Raw genomic sequence first — 14,763 nt, 5'->3', positions numbered from 1 at the left:
TTTTTTTTTTTTTTTTGGTGGTGCTGGGGATTGAACCCAGGGCCTTGTGCATGTGAGGCAAGCACTCTACCAACTGAGCTATATCCCCAGCCCCCTGATTTTTTTTTTTTTACTGGAAAATGGTATTTAGAAACTAAGCTGTGCATACAAGGTGTGCTTACTGCTACCATGTCAGTTTTAGGCCCTTCCAGAGGACAGAGCTGGAAATACATATGTGTATATCAATCATGCATACACATACACTTTTGTTTTATATGAAAAATATTTTTAAATATTTTATAAATCTTTAATTTTTATAAAAGTTTTATAATTCTTTAACAACTATGTAACTCCTTGCTCCCAGGCCAGAGTATTTGGGCCCATATGTGTGTAGGCGGAGGGAGAGTGGCCAGAGCAGGGAGATACAGCTTAAGCAGGGAAGGCAGTTGTGGGGAAGGGGCAGCATCTGGCAGCCACCATGAGCCTCATCATGACTTCCAGAAGGGGGAGTCATGCTTGGGATGGTTATCTGTGTTTCGGTAGGTGGGAGGAGTAGAGAAGTCGGATGTGGGAGGGCTAGACCATGGAGGTGTATGGGTAAGACAATTTTTATTCAAGGCTTTGTTAAAGACCCTCTGTGTTTCTCCCTAGACTGGTGTAATGGCAGGTAAAGTCCCAGAGGTGGGGGCCTTGGGTGCAGCTGAGAAGAAGGTGAAGATGCTGGAGCAGCAGCGCATGGAGGTAAGTGGCTGGAGGGGTAGTCAGGAAAGACCCTTCTTCCCTCCTGGGACCAGCAGGATAAAGGACTCGCCTGGCCTCTAGGCTCCAGTTAGTCCCAAGTTACCATGGGGAGTTGCCATGGTGACCACTGAACCATACACCCAAGGAAGAGGTCTGCTGTCTTCTCTTGAACTGCCCACGGGGGTCACTCTGAGGAAATGGAATTTGTGGCACAACCTGAAATTACTGGGGACAATGGAAGGGTTTAAGAAGGCTCCCAAAGTACACAATGGATGGTGGGAACAGGTGATAGCTCAGGTGAGTTTCAATATTGGGGATGGAGAACTCCTCTGACTGCACCTGCAGCTCAGGGAGGGTCTGACATGAAGGAGGGTCCCCTGCCCTCCTGAAACACAACTTCCCACTGGCCCAGAGTCTTCAAAAGTTTGGGCTCTCCCCTGGTATCTCATGGTCTTCCTCCTCCACCTTTTTCTCCCACACAGTGTGGTCTTTCCAGGCCTAGGTAAAAGCCCAGTTTCTTTCTAGTGGCCTTGGTACTATCCTTCCTCCCTAGGCTCCTTTTCTCCTCATTGCTCCTACCCTGAGCCTCTGCCCCTCTGTCCTTCTTCACATATGAAAGTTTGTTACGTGCATATTAATTTTAGGTGATTGTTAGAAAGGTTTCTTTTTAGATTTCTGAAGTAATGCATGCAGTGCTCAGGGCTGGGGATGTGGCTCAAGCGGTAGCGCACTCGCCTGGCATGTGTGCGGCCCAGGTTCCATCCTCAGCACCACATACAAACAAAGATGTTGTGTCCGCCGAAAACTAAAAAAAATAAATATTAAAAAATTCTCTCTCTCTTAAAAAAATTATTTAAAAAAGTAATGCAGTGCTCATTATTTTAAAAAATTGAGAATATCATTTCTTAGAGATAACAGCAATTAATACCAGTTTATTCCATATTTCTCAGTTTTTTAATGCATAAAAATAAAATGATACAAACTACTTTATAAATTAGTCTTTTTTCTTTTAAAATCAGCTGTCTTTGAGGGTACCTATTTCTGTCTATATATGCCATATTTCTTCAGTTCTAAATATTTTTCACATATAATGTTTCTGAAATTGGAATACCCTTTTCCATTGTTTTATTTATTTAATGATGTAGAGTTGAGGAATTATTACATCAAGAGGGGGCCTATAATTAGTATTATCTTTGAACTAAGAAAATGTAGTAGATGCCTTATTTTCTGAATATCTGCAGTATCTTTTTACATTATAGTATACTTAACCTATCTTCTACACAAATGTTGGCCTCTGGATTTTTTTTTTTTTTTGGTAATATAAACATGGCTAAAATGATCAGTCTATATATATTTGCACCTTGTGTAAGTGTTTCTGTTGGTTAAATTTTTCATAGTGGAAGTATTAGGTTCAAGATAATAAAAACATGAAATTTTAATACATAATCCAGTGCTCCATGTTCCTTCTCTGCTTCTAACCCTCATCTTTCCCCACAGCTGCTAGAAGTGAATAAGCAATGGGACCAGCATTTCCGGTCCATGAAGCAGCAATATGAGCAGAAGGTAAGGTGGGGGTTCTTGGCTGGGCTCTTAGGGTATACTTAGTCTTGCTGCTTCCTTCTCAACAGTTTTGAGCCTTGTGGGGAAGCCACACTGAGCCCCAGGATGGTCCATATGAGAAGCTCCGTGGCAGTGTCAGAGGCCCCATAGAAGCCAAGCCCTGCCCACGTCCCAGGCACATCCCCTACCCCGGCCTTCATGCAGTCCCTTTCTCTGCCTCTGAACCCAGATCACTGAGCTGCGCCAGAAGCTGGCAGACCTGCAGAAGCAGGTGACTGACCTAGAAGCTGAGCGGGAGCAGAAGCAGCGAGACTTTGACCGCAAGCTCCTGCTGGCCAAGTCCAAGATTGAAATGGAGGAGGCAAGTGTGACCCTGTGCCTTGTGGTTTCAGCACTCCCCTCCCTTTTAGCCACCAGTCCATGGAGTCAGAGAGCCAAGGGTAGAGTCAGGAGGCCCAGGTTCTAGCTCAAGTGCTCAAGAGCTGTGTGGCCAAGGGCAGAGGCATTTTCCTTCCCTTTGCCTCAGTTTTCCTTCTGAAAATAAAAACGATTAGATTAGCTGTTGCTTTTCAAATTTTCTTGTTTTCAGTGAGGTTTGTTCAGTTACAGTCTTATAAACTGATAGTGTTTTCTCTCATGTGTGGAAGCTAGAGAGGAAAATGGAAAATAAAGATGGTGGGAGGGAGCCTCACAAAAATCAAAGGGAGATCAGTAAAGAAAGGGGACCAAGGGGTGGGAAGCCCAAAGGGACGAGGGATGTACTGGGGAATGATATTGGCCAAATTATATTGTTATATTTTGTGCATGTACAATATGTAACCACAAATCTCATCATTATCTACAACTATAATGTGCCAATAAAAAATGTGTAAAGAGAAAAAAATTCCCATGAGGTATCACAAGTAGTTAAAAATTCATAAACTGTGATTAGTTATTGCAGATTCTCCTTGCATTTCAAGCTCTCTTAAATGAACTTGATCTAGATGTATAAACATGTATAGAAAAACTGTTGTGAAAAGAAAGAAGATTAAATCCTAAATTCATAAAGAGTGACCTTATGACTAAGCATGCCTGTGTATGCACGTGTGCAGTGCATATATGTGTGTGAATATATGGACAGGGGTCTTGAAGAAAGGAGAAAGGCAAAGGGTGACCTATCTTTTATTTATTTTATTTCTAAATGGTAAAACCATTTAGAGAGTAACATATGAAAAAATGATTTGCTCTGTAGTTCTTTTTAAAATTATTTTGTATTTTCTCAAAACTTATCAAAAAAATCTTATAGAAAGATTTCTGTAAGAAATAGAAATTATACAGGAAGCACATGATATGAAAGTGATCCAGTCTGGGCCCTGTGGCACATTCCTGTAATCCCAATTATGTGGCATCTTCCTCCTGCAAATTCAAGGCCATCTGGGGCAACTTAGGGAGACCTTGTCTTAATGTCTTAAAAAAATAAAAAGGGTTAGGGGTGTAGCTCAGTGGTAGAGCACCCCTGGGTTTAATCCCCAGTAAAGCCAAAATATATATATATGATAGAAGCAGCCTGGAGGGACCATTCTACCAACTCTTTAGCATAGTGATAGGATTTTGAGGGGAGGTGCTAACAGGCAAAGCTTTATTTATTCGTTTGTCTAGTCAATTTTCACCAGAGCATGCCTGAGGCACTGAGCTGGACATAGAGATTCAGTGTGAACTATCCAACCCTGCCCTGACTGGGGAAGAGATGCTAAACAACTAATTGAAGTGAAAGTATATTAAGTACTACAAAGAAGTTATAGGAATCAGAGAGTGGACAGAATGGGGAATGGGGACCAGATTCATCCTAGAGGACCAGCAGGTCCTTGAAGAAATGGCATCTGCCAAAGCATGTGTGACTAATGCCATCCATAGCCCTCCAGGATCCTGGAGCAGCTTAAAGAGGAAAAGCCACATGACTCCCAGACCTTCAGAGTTTTACTCATGTCACCGTGTCATCCCTTGGTAGAACTAGACGCTGGCTTCTTTTACCTAGACTTTGTGTGTGTGTGTGTGTGTGTGTGTGTGTGTGTGTGTGTGTGTGTGTGTGAGAGAGAGAGAGAGAGAGAGAGAGCGTGCGCGTGCACACACACACACACACACACACACACACACACGTGCGCAGGAGGATCAAACCCAGGGGATTTTACCACTAAGATACATCCCCAACCCTTTTTATTTTTTATTTTGAGACAGAGTCTAAGTTGCTTAGGGCCTCACTGAGGTGCTGAGGCTGACCTTGAATTTGCCATTTTCCTGCCTCAGCATACCAAGTCACTGAGGATTATAGGCATTCACCACCACACCCAACTTTGCCTAGGTTTTTTTTCAAATATTTTTTCAGTTGTAGTTGGCACAATACCTTTTTAAAAAATTTATTTTATGTGGTTCTTAGGATTGAACACAGAGCCTTGCACATGCTAGGCGAGTGCTCTATCACTGAGCCATAGCCCCAGCCCCTTGCCTAGATTTTTTAAAGGACATTTTATTTTATTTTATTTTATTTTAAATGATATATTTTTTTAATATTTATTTTTTAGTTTTCGGCGGACACAACATCTTTGTTTGTATGTGGTGCTGAGGATCGAACCCGGGCCGCACGCATGCCAGGCGAGCGCGCTACCACTTGAGCCACATCCCCAGCCCTAAAGGACATTTTAAACATGAATTGCATTTCAGAGTTTCTTCCATGAGCATGTGGCACCCAGGAGGCTTATCTGGGCAGCCAATCTGCATCTGTGACCACCCCCTACCTTACCTTGAAGATTTAGTTGGGAGGACACCATCTGGGTTTTCTCATGAGTGCATAGTTATGTTCTATGACTCGCAGCCAGGTATCCTAGCTCATGGTCCCCTCACTTACTTTAGTATGTGAGACAAATCCCTGGAATCTGACAGTGGAATGTTTCCAGAGTGTGGCCCTATAGATAAGCACTTGGCACTAGAGGCCATGCTTCATTCTAGAGCCTCTTAAGCAAGGAGTTCTGGGCAGCTGCCATGTATTCTGAGCCATCTCTGGCTGGAAGCAGCTCACCTACCAGTTTGTGGAATAACGAGTAAGGTCACACAGGGCTGGGTGAATGCTGACCCTGTGGTCTCTCTCCTGATCCTCATGCTGTGAATGCACCATTGTAGAATGTTGACACACTAAAATAAAGTGAAAGTTTTCCTGGAATACTTACTACCCCAATTCTGGGCCTTCCCTAGTGGTAACCCCTGTACACCATTTTGGTACATCTATTTCCAGACCATTTTTCACATTTGGACACATAGAAATACAGTTTATTTGGGGTGTGCCTGGTCTGCCCACTGTAGTGAACACTTCCTTTGACCAGAAGGAGAAAGAGTAATGGACACTGGATTCTAGCCCAGAGTGCTATGGCCTTAAGTAAGTCACCTCCCCATTTTCCATTGATTACGGGACCTGTGTCTTTATGCTATCTGTAGTGGCCATACTTGCTATCTGTGATGCAGAAATCCTGGTTTCCTAGTATCATGACAGAGGTGCTCACCTTGACATCTTCCCTGATTTCTTCTCAGATGCGATGATCTTTCTTATAACTCCACACTACCTGTGTGTTTCTTTCTAGAGGAACACCTGGGAGCTACATTTATGTCCTTGAGTATCATCTATCCTCTAAACTAAGAGACTACAAGCCGAAAGCTTCTTTAGAATTTGTCAGTAGTTCCTCACTCCCCATGGATCACAGAAGACCCCCGTGCGAATCTGGTAGACACAGACAGTTATATGCTCAGTTTCAGGCACAGCTCTCCCAAAGTCCCTCTGTGACTCATGTTAAGAACCCTGTTACCCTTGGCATTTAAGTAAACTCAAACAAAAGGGCTAGGATGGGGTCCAGGATCTCTGCTGGTTGATGGAGTTGCTGGTGTCAGAACTTAGGGTCTTTCACTCCTCCAGGCATCCCTTCCTTGAGGGCAAGATTGTGTGGGCATCACCATATTTTTATCAAGTGCCTTACTCAGGAGCATTGTGAGAAGGTGGCTGAGAGAGAAGGAGGTGTTGATGAGGGAGGGCTGGGGCAGGCAGAACAGGGGGTCAAGGCCTCCTGGAGAGGCTCCCTGCTTACCAACCCCATGCTCCCTGCAGAACAACAAGGAGCAGCTGACAGCAGAGGCCAAGGAGCTGCGTCAGAAGGTCAAGTACCTGCAGGATCAGCTGAGCCCACTCACGCGGCAGCGAGAGTACCAGGAAAAGGAGATCCAGCGGCTCAACAAGGTAGGCATCTTGGCTCTGGTCCCCTGGATGGGGAGGGCAAGACCCATCCCATTGCTGGTGCCCTCAACCTAGGAGAGGTGACTTGTTGGTCAGCGAGCTAACATCACAGTCCCTGCCTGCTTTACTGTTGCCTCCCCATGCCCTGAGATCTAGCTCTTGCTGGAGCCTGGGCTCGCTCTCCTCTAGACCTTTGCACCTGCTACCTCTTCCAGCAGTGCCAGCCTTTACTCTGATGCTCTACATGCTGCCCTTCACCCTGATACCAGCCCTACTGATTGTTCAGGGTGAGCTTTAGCATCACTAACTCAACAAAGCCTTCCCTGGGTATCTTTTAGATCACCCTGTTTTAAACTCCTAAAATTCAGCAGCTCTTTTCACAGCCTTTCTCATTCCCTGGTAGTTCCTTCCTCTACTGTCTTTCCATCTAGCAATGAGGCACAAATCCTCACCAGGGCATTTCCCAGTGCTGGCACCAAGTATGTGTTCAGGAAACACCACTGAAGAGAATGGATGAGCACAGGCCCAGGGGTCTCACCCTTGTGAAGTAGGATCTGGGGGGACAGGTACCCAGGGTGGAGGCTGGGTGAACTAGAAACTCTCTTGTCTGTACCAGGGTAAGTTGCAATGGGACAGGCCTGGTTGAGGCCTGGTTCTGATCCCAGCTTAGCCACTCTAGCCTCTTTTTGCCATCTGAATCCTGGTGGGAAGCATTCTAGCCCCACTTTACCTCCAGCCAAGGGGTTTAAGGGAGAAGCTGACAGGAGGGGGCTTTGAAAGGAAGCCCTTGGCAAGCCAGAAGGAGCTGTTCAGTTTGTGGCTCAGCTTTTCCCTCCGTGCTAATTGTTTTTCCTTTCCCTCTGTCTCCTGACTCTGTTCACAGTGGACTCTAGCATGAGTTTGTTTTTCCCTGGGTCGAATCCCTGCTGGGGCATCTCTTTCTATTTATTTTTTGTTTGTTGCAGTGCTAGGGATCGAACCCAGGGCCTTGACCGTATTAACAAGTATTGTACCACTGAGCTACACCCCACCCCCTCTATTTGGTTTTGATATTTTATAGTCACTGATTATGCTGAGTCAGGGGCCTTGGGACCTATTCCCCAGAAGAAAAATGATCTGCCCTGAGCTGGGGAGATTGGAGGTCTAAAACCAGGCAGGTACTGCCCAGTGGCAGAGTTGGCTTTAATGGAAGAGCTGGAAAAAGACATCTGTGTGAATGAGTCATGCAAGGCAGGTAGCCTCAGGCAGGCCTCTCCCTGTGCCTGGACCTCAGTTTTCTCATCTAAAAAATGGAGTGGAATAGAAGAAAAAAGTGAAGCCATCACTTCCCTTCAGAGTATCCTGAATTGGCTACTGGTTCAGCACTTTCCTCGTATCTAGGGAGCTGGAGGCTGAATAGGGGCCCAAGTCCCAGCTGGGAAAGCCCTCTGTTTCCCCTCAGAGACAGAAACATTGTAGGAGACACTGTCAGCAGTGCTGAGGCCTGGCATGCAGAGTCCCTGCTGGTCAGGGGCTGAAGTCCAGGTGGTGATGAAGGGTGACCAGCCTTGAGAGATGTTCCAGAGCTCTAAAGTTAACAGTTAATAGGGTTAAAGGAGAAAAGCAGTTAATAGAAGCCTTTTAAAAGATGTGAGCATAGTGTTTTACATAAAAAACATTTGGTGAACATGGTAGATCAAGGGTGCTTTCGTGTTTTTATTTCAAAATGTTATTTGTTGATGTTTCAGTTTATCATCAGTGTTAGATAAAATCTTGGATAAGAAGAAATTAAAACCCAGCATAATGTAACTACAAGAGTTAAAGTGGAAGGGCTGGCTTGAATGGGAACAGATTGCTATGTTGAAAATCTAACAGATGCCGAAGAATCTCAGGGTAAGGTAGTTATCCAAGGAACTGAAGCATCTCTCAGGGACCCCAGAATCTTTCTAGGTCTCGATACTAAGAATTGAGCTGCATCTGTTAAGAGAAGGAGATTTCCCCTTCTACAGTTTAGCCTGCTGGTTAAGAGTATATGCTGGGTTTGAATTCCTGCATTGCCACACACTAGCTGTGTGACCTTAGACAAGTCACTTTGGGTCTCTGAGCCACGGTTTTCACATTTGTAAAATAGGGGTGATGATCAGAGTCTTTTTTTCATAGAACTGTGGAGAGGCTCAAATGAGGGGATGTGTACAAAATGTTAATAAATAGGGCAGCATTTATTAAGCTGTACTGGTGGTGGTGATTATTACTATCATGAAGAGGATCCCTGGGGATGAGCTCCAAAGGGGCCTGAATTCCAGGGGTTCCCTATGATTCTGTCCCTTCTCTACCTGACCCCAGGCTCTAGAGGAAGCACTGAGCATCCAGGCCTCCCCGTCATCTCCACCAACAGCTTTTGGGAGCCCAGAAGGAGCTGCTGGCCTCCTAAGGAAACAGGAACTGGTGACACAAAACGAGTTACTAAAACAGCAGGTGAGACTGTGGGGGAGCTGGGCATTCCTGAGAGTCAGCATGGGCGTGGGTTCATGTAAATAGGAGTCCATTCCCTGGCCATTGGCAGGATCCCTGCCCGGGTGTAGGTTTATTGTTTCCAGCAGCGTGTCTCTGGCTTAAGTCCACTCTTCTGCCACCTTTATGACTTAGCCATCTCTGTGCCCTACTTGGTTCTTACTTATGTGTAAAAAATTAATTTTAAGTCTATTTGAAAGGGAACTTTCTATCACTACTATACATGGAAAAACCTATTTATTTGCCACAAATAGAAAGTAACTATGAGCAATAAATACAATAAAAGCAAAACGGTGTAATTGAACTATAACCGGATACTCTTGCCTGGTGAATACTGTGAACTTGAGCCCTCTTTCTCAGAGATTGGCAAGCACTGGAAAGATAGCACAGACTTACTAGCGTGAAACAGTCTTTCTCTTTTGGATGTGAGACTGGCAGGCCGTTGAAAGGTGATGGCTGTCCCCTGTGTCTCTGTGCTGCTTATACAACTCTTTTCATCCCCTAAATTTTCTTGGCCCCAGGCAGCATCTCAGTGATCTGCTGTGAGGTGTGAAGCTGTAGGCTTGGAGCAAGGGCCCTGCCTAGCCTGTCCTTTGCCCAGACACCCAAAATCCTGGGAGAGCGATGTGTCCTCTTCTCTGAGAGCCAGCAGACCCAAACTCCAGTCTGCCACCATGCACTGGTTCTGTGGCCTATGTGGCCTCCGCCTCTTTGTGGGCCTTGGCAGATGAAAGGATTGGACTGGTTGATGGCTTTCAGCCTTTTATTTTTATTTTTTTTTTAACATGAATCTTTCATTCAAATAAAGTCCTTCCTTGAAGCCCAGAATATTAGAAGGACACAGAACTACTCTGTTTGAAGTTGTGGGCGAGGGCTCTAGATGCACCCATCCCATTCCCTGTGGTGACCCTGAGACAGGGCAAAAGCAGCCCTGACATCAGTTGCCTCCAGCAGGAGGCATGGGGTATGGGCCTGAGCAGTTGGAGTTCCTGCTAAGATGCCCACTCCCCCACCTCCCCCACCGTGCCCTCCAGGTGAAGATCTTTGAAGAGGACTTCCAGAGGGAGCGCAGTGACCGGGAGAGAATGAATGAGGAGAAGGAGGAACTGAAGAAGCAGGTGGAGAAACTGCAGGCCCAGGTCACCTTGTCCAATGCCCAGGTGAGAACAAATGGACTAAGGAAGGGGCATTAGACTGTCCTTATTGGGAGGAGTAAGAATTAGAGGGCCTTTCTTTGTCAGGACACTCTCTGGTTCCTTTCCAGCTCTGCTACCAAACTTCTCTATGACCTTGGCAAATCCCTTGCCCTCTGACCCCATATAAAATACTGACGTGGAAGAATTCAACAGAAGCCAGACAATCTCAGGGAGGGCAGTTGTCCAAGAGACTGAAGCTTCTCTCAGAGACCTCAGATTCCCTCTAGGTCTAACTCTAAGGCATCTCTAGCTCTTACTTTCCACAATCAGTTTTGATGCCTACAGGAACAAATTTAGGAATTGGCCCTTATTCACCCACTCACTCACAATGGAACTGAAAGATATTAATACGGAAGCAGTGAGGCTCACACAAACCTACTGACTGTGTTCAGACCACCCATGGTGAGAGGCTCACCCCACAGCTAGTAGCCTATGTTGTGCGGGGCCCCAGGGGCCTTTTCTGGGACTAGCCTAGGCACAATGACCCAGAGAGGTACTTAGGCCCTCAGCCAGTCCACTTTCTGGTCCAGTTAGGCACTGGGCCTAGACCTGGCTAGGAACTACCTGTGCCAACAGCTTCTCTTCTTCCCTTCTCCAGATAAAATCATTCAAAGAATTTGAGAAGGCAAAAGAAACCCTCAAACAGCAGAAGAGGAAAGCAAAGGTGAGCATCTTAAGGGAGGAAGCAGCACTCATCACATCTTATCTTCTCCAGGGGTGCAGTCTGATGGGAGGGGCTGTGTGCCGACACTCTCTGTCAACTCACCAATGTGGTGAAACAGGCACAGAGCAGTCATTGGCTCAGAGTAAGTGCTTAGGACACAGTGACTGTCATCATGGATACCTGTGGCCCTGTACCCAACCTTCAGTGCCCAAGTACCACCCTTCCATTCTCATGTACCAGGTTTTATGGTATGTGTGTACCTACTTTCTGAGTTCATGTGCCAGTTGTTTATGCCAAGTGCCACCCTTCCAAGTTCATGTACCATCTTTGCATATGCCCGTACTCACCTTCTGTGCCATGTACCAGCCGGCAAGTCCCACCTCCCATGTCCATGTCCCAGCCTTTAGTACCTTTAGAAAGCTAAGATTCTATGGAAGTGAGATAGGTGCCACTAGGATGGCTTGTGTAGCCTGTTGCAGCCAGGGTCAGATGTGAACCTTTCTTGCAGGCCTCGGAAGAGCGATACCATGTAGACCCCCTTCCGGAACACCTCTGTGGGCCCTATCTCTATGCCTACCCACCCACACCAGCCATGGTGCCACATCATGGCTTTGAGGATTGGTCCCAGATCCGCTACCCTCCACCACCCATGGCCATGGAGCATCCGCCCCCACTCCCCAACTCGCGCCTCTTCCATCTGGTGAGTCTGCCCCTCCTTCCCTCAAGAACACACACAGGGGCTATTCCAGGCCTTTTCCAGAGAGGAAGGTCAAGTGAAGGTGTCAGACACTGCAGCTTCAGCAATACATGAGCAGCACCATGGTGGCAGGCAGGTGTCCAGGGCCTAGGTCTGGCCTGCTCTCCTAGGAGTCAGAATTCTGCAGCCCACAGCTGTTCAGGGTTACTGGTATAGAAAGGAGAAGACTGAGTAACAGCTCAGGACAGGAAGGAGGGCGCCCTCCAGGCCCAGGCCAGGGAGGTCCATTTGGGCTTGACTCTTTATCATCTCCACATGTGCCAGATTCCAGAGCGTCACTATGTTTCTCTCCCTTTTCCCCCTCCTCTTCCTTTTCTCTTATCACATTTTTCTTTTTTTGCTTTCCTCTTATTATTTTTCCAAAGAGCTGCTGTCCCCTGCCCCATCTTCAGCAGTCCCTCTACCGCACAGACACCCCAGCTTCCCCTGGACAATTACAGCAGCCTACCATCCAGCCCTCTCTGACTTTCCCTGGTGTGAGCATCCTCTATACATATCTTATTTTAGCACTGGAGTAGCATGTGCTAAAGAGTTTGATTCTATAGCTGTAGAGACCTGGATTCAAAACCAAGCTTGGCTACTTTCCTAGCTAGATAATGTTTCTTAACCCTCTGAGCCTCAGTTTCCTCACCTAGGAATGATAACCAGGATGGTTGTAAGGATTAAATTATACTTGGTTAGTTGATGTTTTTTATTATGATTTGGCATTATATCTGCTGTTGTAATTTTTGAGTGTGTTATTGATTATTAAGCACCAGTTTCGTTGCAGCCAGAATATACCTGGCGTCCACCCTGTGGCACGATGCGGAATCAGAGCGCCCAAGTGACAGACCCACCTTCCACCAGGCCTACCGACCCCGGTGAGTGTGATCCCCTAGTACAGGAGCTTGTCGCCCCCTGGAGAAGGTAACTTATCTACCAATATTGCTCCAGTTTGATTTGAAAGGCCTAGCTCTCTCAAGTACTGTTGGAAGAGAATTGATGTTGGCTCCAGAGTGAGGGAACTGAAATCATGCATTCGTTCATTCTAGTTTGTTGTTACATGACGAGCACCTCAGCAACCTGACTTCCTCCCACTAGGCCCCACCTCCTAGATGCTCCACTATTTCCCAATAGGGCCACAGGCTGGTAACCATACCTTTAGCATTTGTTCTGCAAAATGCCTTTACAGAACATTTAGATCCAACCTGTAACACTTTGGATGGAAGGATGGAAGGAGAGTGGCTGATGCAAGCTGATGGAAGGCTGGTGTGGGGAACACCAGCCAGGAACAACATGGGGAAAGAGAGAGAGGGGACAAGACACAGGTAAAGGCCTGGCAGGTCTACGCTGTATGGGGCCTTGCAGAGTACTGAAGGAATGCTAGTTTGTACCGTAAGCATGTTATGGAGTCACTGGATGTCTTAAAGCAGAGTGGAATGACCAGATTAGCATTTTGGAAAGCTCCCTCTGGCCATAATGTTTGCCATAAGAGGTTACAGGGCCTGGGGCTGCATTCACCAATCAGAGTGAGGCTGTAATGACTGTCCTCACCTCCCTGTAGGACTCTCATGAAACAGAAGGCACTGCCTTACCAGTGGAGCTCTGGGAACAGAATCACAACTAGTGGATGGGAGCTATAGGGAGACCAAGTCCATCTCAGCATGAAGAACTTTCTTATCCAGAGTTAAAATTGCGGAGAAAAGAAGCCAGTTATAAGGAGGTAATGAGAGCAGAGGCTAGTGAGAGCAGAATGGATGACTTGCAGGGAGTGTGGATTGTAGGATTTGGTGCCAGGAAGAAGGAAGATATCAAACTGATCAGTCATTTCCAGAGGGTCTGTGGAGCCCTTGGAGGCTGCTTTGATGAGTGGCAGAGGGTGGCCTGGTGGGCAAGGATGACCCCTCCCCCATAACTACTCACTCCTAGGAGCTGGAGCCAGAGTGACAGTGACTGGGTTCATATCCCAGCTCTACTACTTCCTGCAGCTGGGACTTTGGGCAGATCTTTTTAAAATTTCCATGTCTCAGTTCCCTCCTCCACGAAGGAGGTAATGATGGGCTTACTCCACAGGGTGAGGATTACATGTTGAATGTTCCTAAGACACAACCTGGCAGTCAGTTGCAAGCTGTTATTTATTTCACAAGGACTGAGTTGCCTTCCATAGAAGACTTTGAAAGTGACTGTACTACATAATTCTTAAGTCTTCAACATTTTTGTTTATTTAGAGTCTGCAAAAAACGACCATGAGGGGCCCCAGTGAGACCAGATTGTGTCATTTGGCTCTATCTTCGTCTTGGAGAGCCAGCTGACCTCAGATTACCGAAAACTAGAAGCCACATACTCTTTGTGGCCAGAGCCGCAGCTGGACAGGAGGCTGAGATGTGCAGACAGCTCATACCTCCAGCCCTGAACTGTTTACAAGACTGGGGAGGCTCCACCCACAAGGCTTCCACATGGGCTCCTCATCTGGTGATGACCAGGGGAAACTCACCGCCCTGCCTCCTGTCACCAAGTTGAGAGCCCTCACCTGGCTGACCTGCCATCTTTCTTTGAAGCAGCTGGACTTCCATCTTTAGAGTGGATTGCAGCCCAGACCCCTTCTTTCAGAACCTCCACAGAAGTGGTTCCAGCTCCTCCAGGCGCCACATCCAGTTCATGTGTGTGTTCAATTTTTGCTTCCAGCTCTGTAGCAGGACCTGTCCCATGTCCATCCCTACCCCTCTGTGAGGAGCTGCAGGAAGAATGGGTTTATCTCCAGAGCAGGAAAGAATGACAGGGTATTCTGACGTTGGGGCCCTCTCCACTCTACCTACAATAGCCTCATAAGAGGTGTCACCACCTGGGATGAGGGCCAGGCCAGCCATATCTGCTGAAGGACCCCAGACTAAAGCTGCCAGGCCCTGGAGTTCAGGCCCTTCGCCCCCAGGCTAGAGGATTGTGGTGTCGGAGACCTGTATCTGGGTGGCTGTCTGTTCCTAGGCAGCTGTTTGCACGAATCTTGGACATAAATCCAAATGGAAAATCAACATTCTGTGACTGGTATTCTTTTTTGTCCTAATGTTCCCCTCTCGGCCATTCAGAATGCTGCTTTTCAGGTTCTATACCCCTTTCTCCCATTTCCCTGAGAACATTACCAGTATTT

At 46.7% G+C, this 14,763-nt stretch overlaps 1 protein-coding gene and 1 non-coding gene across 11 annotated transcripts in view; one reads left to right on the top strand and one right to left on the bottom strand.

Annotated features, from left to right (window-relative positions):
* The window catches only part of Tnip1 (TNFAIP3 interacting protein 1), a 54,387-nt gene that overhangs the window by 29,621 nt on the left and 10,003 nt on the right, over positions 1-14,763 (top strand). For 5 of the 10 annotated variants that reach the window (XM_078051175.1, XM_078051192.1, XM_078051173.1 and 2 more), the window contains 11 exons: positions 631-720; positions 2,218-2,283; positions 2,510-2,641; positions 6,407-6,535; positions 8,855-8,986; positions 10,057-10,182; positions 10,817-10,882; positions 11,391-11,582; positions 12,409-12,499; positions 12,811-12,946; positions 13,847-14,647. In XM_078051175.1, the coding sequence (XP_077907301.1) occupies positions 631-720; positions 2,218-2,283; positions 2,510-2,641; positions 6,407-6,535; positions 8,855-8,986; positions 10,057-10,182; positions 10,817-10,882; positions 11,391-11,582; positions 12,409-12,499; positions 12,811-12,946; positions 13,847-13,868 (1,182 nt within the window). In that variant the 3' untranslated portion in view covers positions 13,869-14,647. Of the gene's footprint in view, positions 1-630; positions 721-2,217; positions 2,284-2,509; positions 2,642-6,406; positions 6,536-8,854; positions 8,987-10,056; positions 10,183-10,816; positions 10,883-11,390; positions 11,583-12,397; positions 12,500-12,810; positions 12,947-13,846; positions 14,648-14,763 lie in introns of those variants that run through there. The other 5 variants (XM_005335803.5, XM_013363117.4, XM_078051201.1 and 2 more) reach the window with 5 other exon arrangements.
* On the bottom strand, positions 16-88 carry Trnav-cac (transfer RNA valine (anticodon CAC)). The gene has a single exon. It is a non-coding gene; the product is annotated as a tRNA-Val (tRNA).

The sequence above is a fragment of the Ictidomys tridecemlineatus genome, chromosome 1 (assembly GCF_052094955.1).
Source record: "Ictidomys tridecemlineatus isolate mIctTri1 chromosome 1, mIctTri1.hap1, whole genome shotgun sequence".
Taxonomy (NCBI): Eukaryota; Metazoa; Chordata; class Mammalia; order Rodentia; family Sciuridae; genus Ictidomys; species Ictidomys tridecemlineatus.
This window is presented reverse-complemented; position numbering and strand designations above follow the sequence as displayed.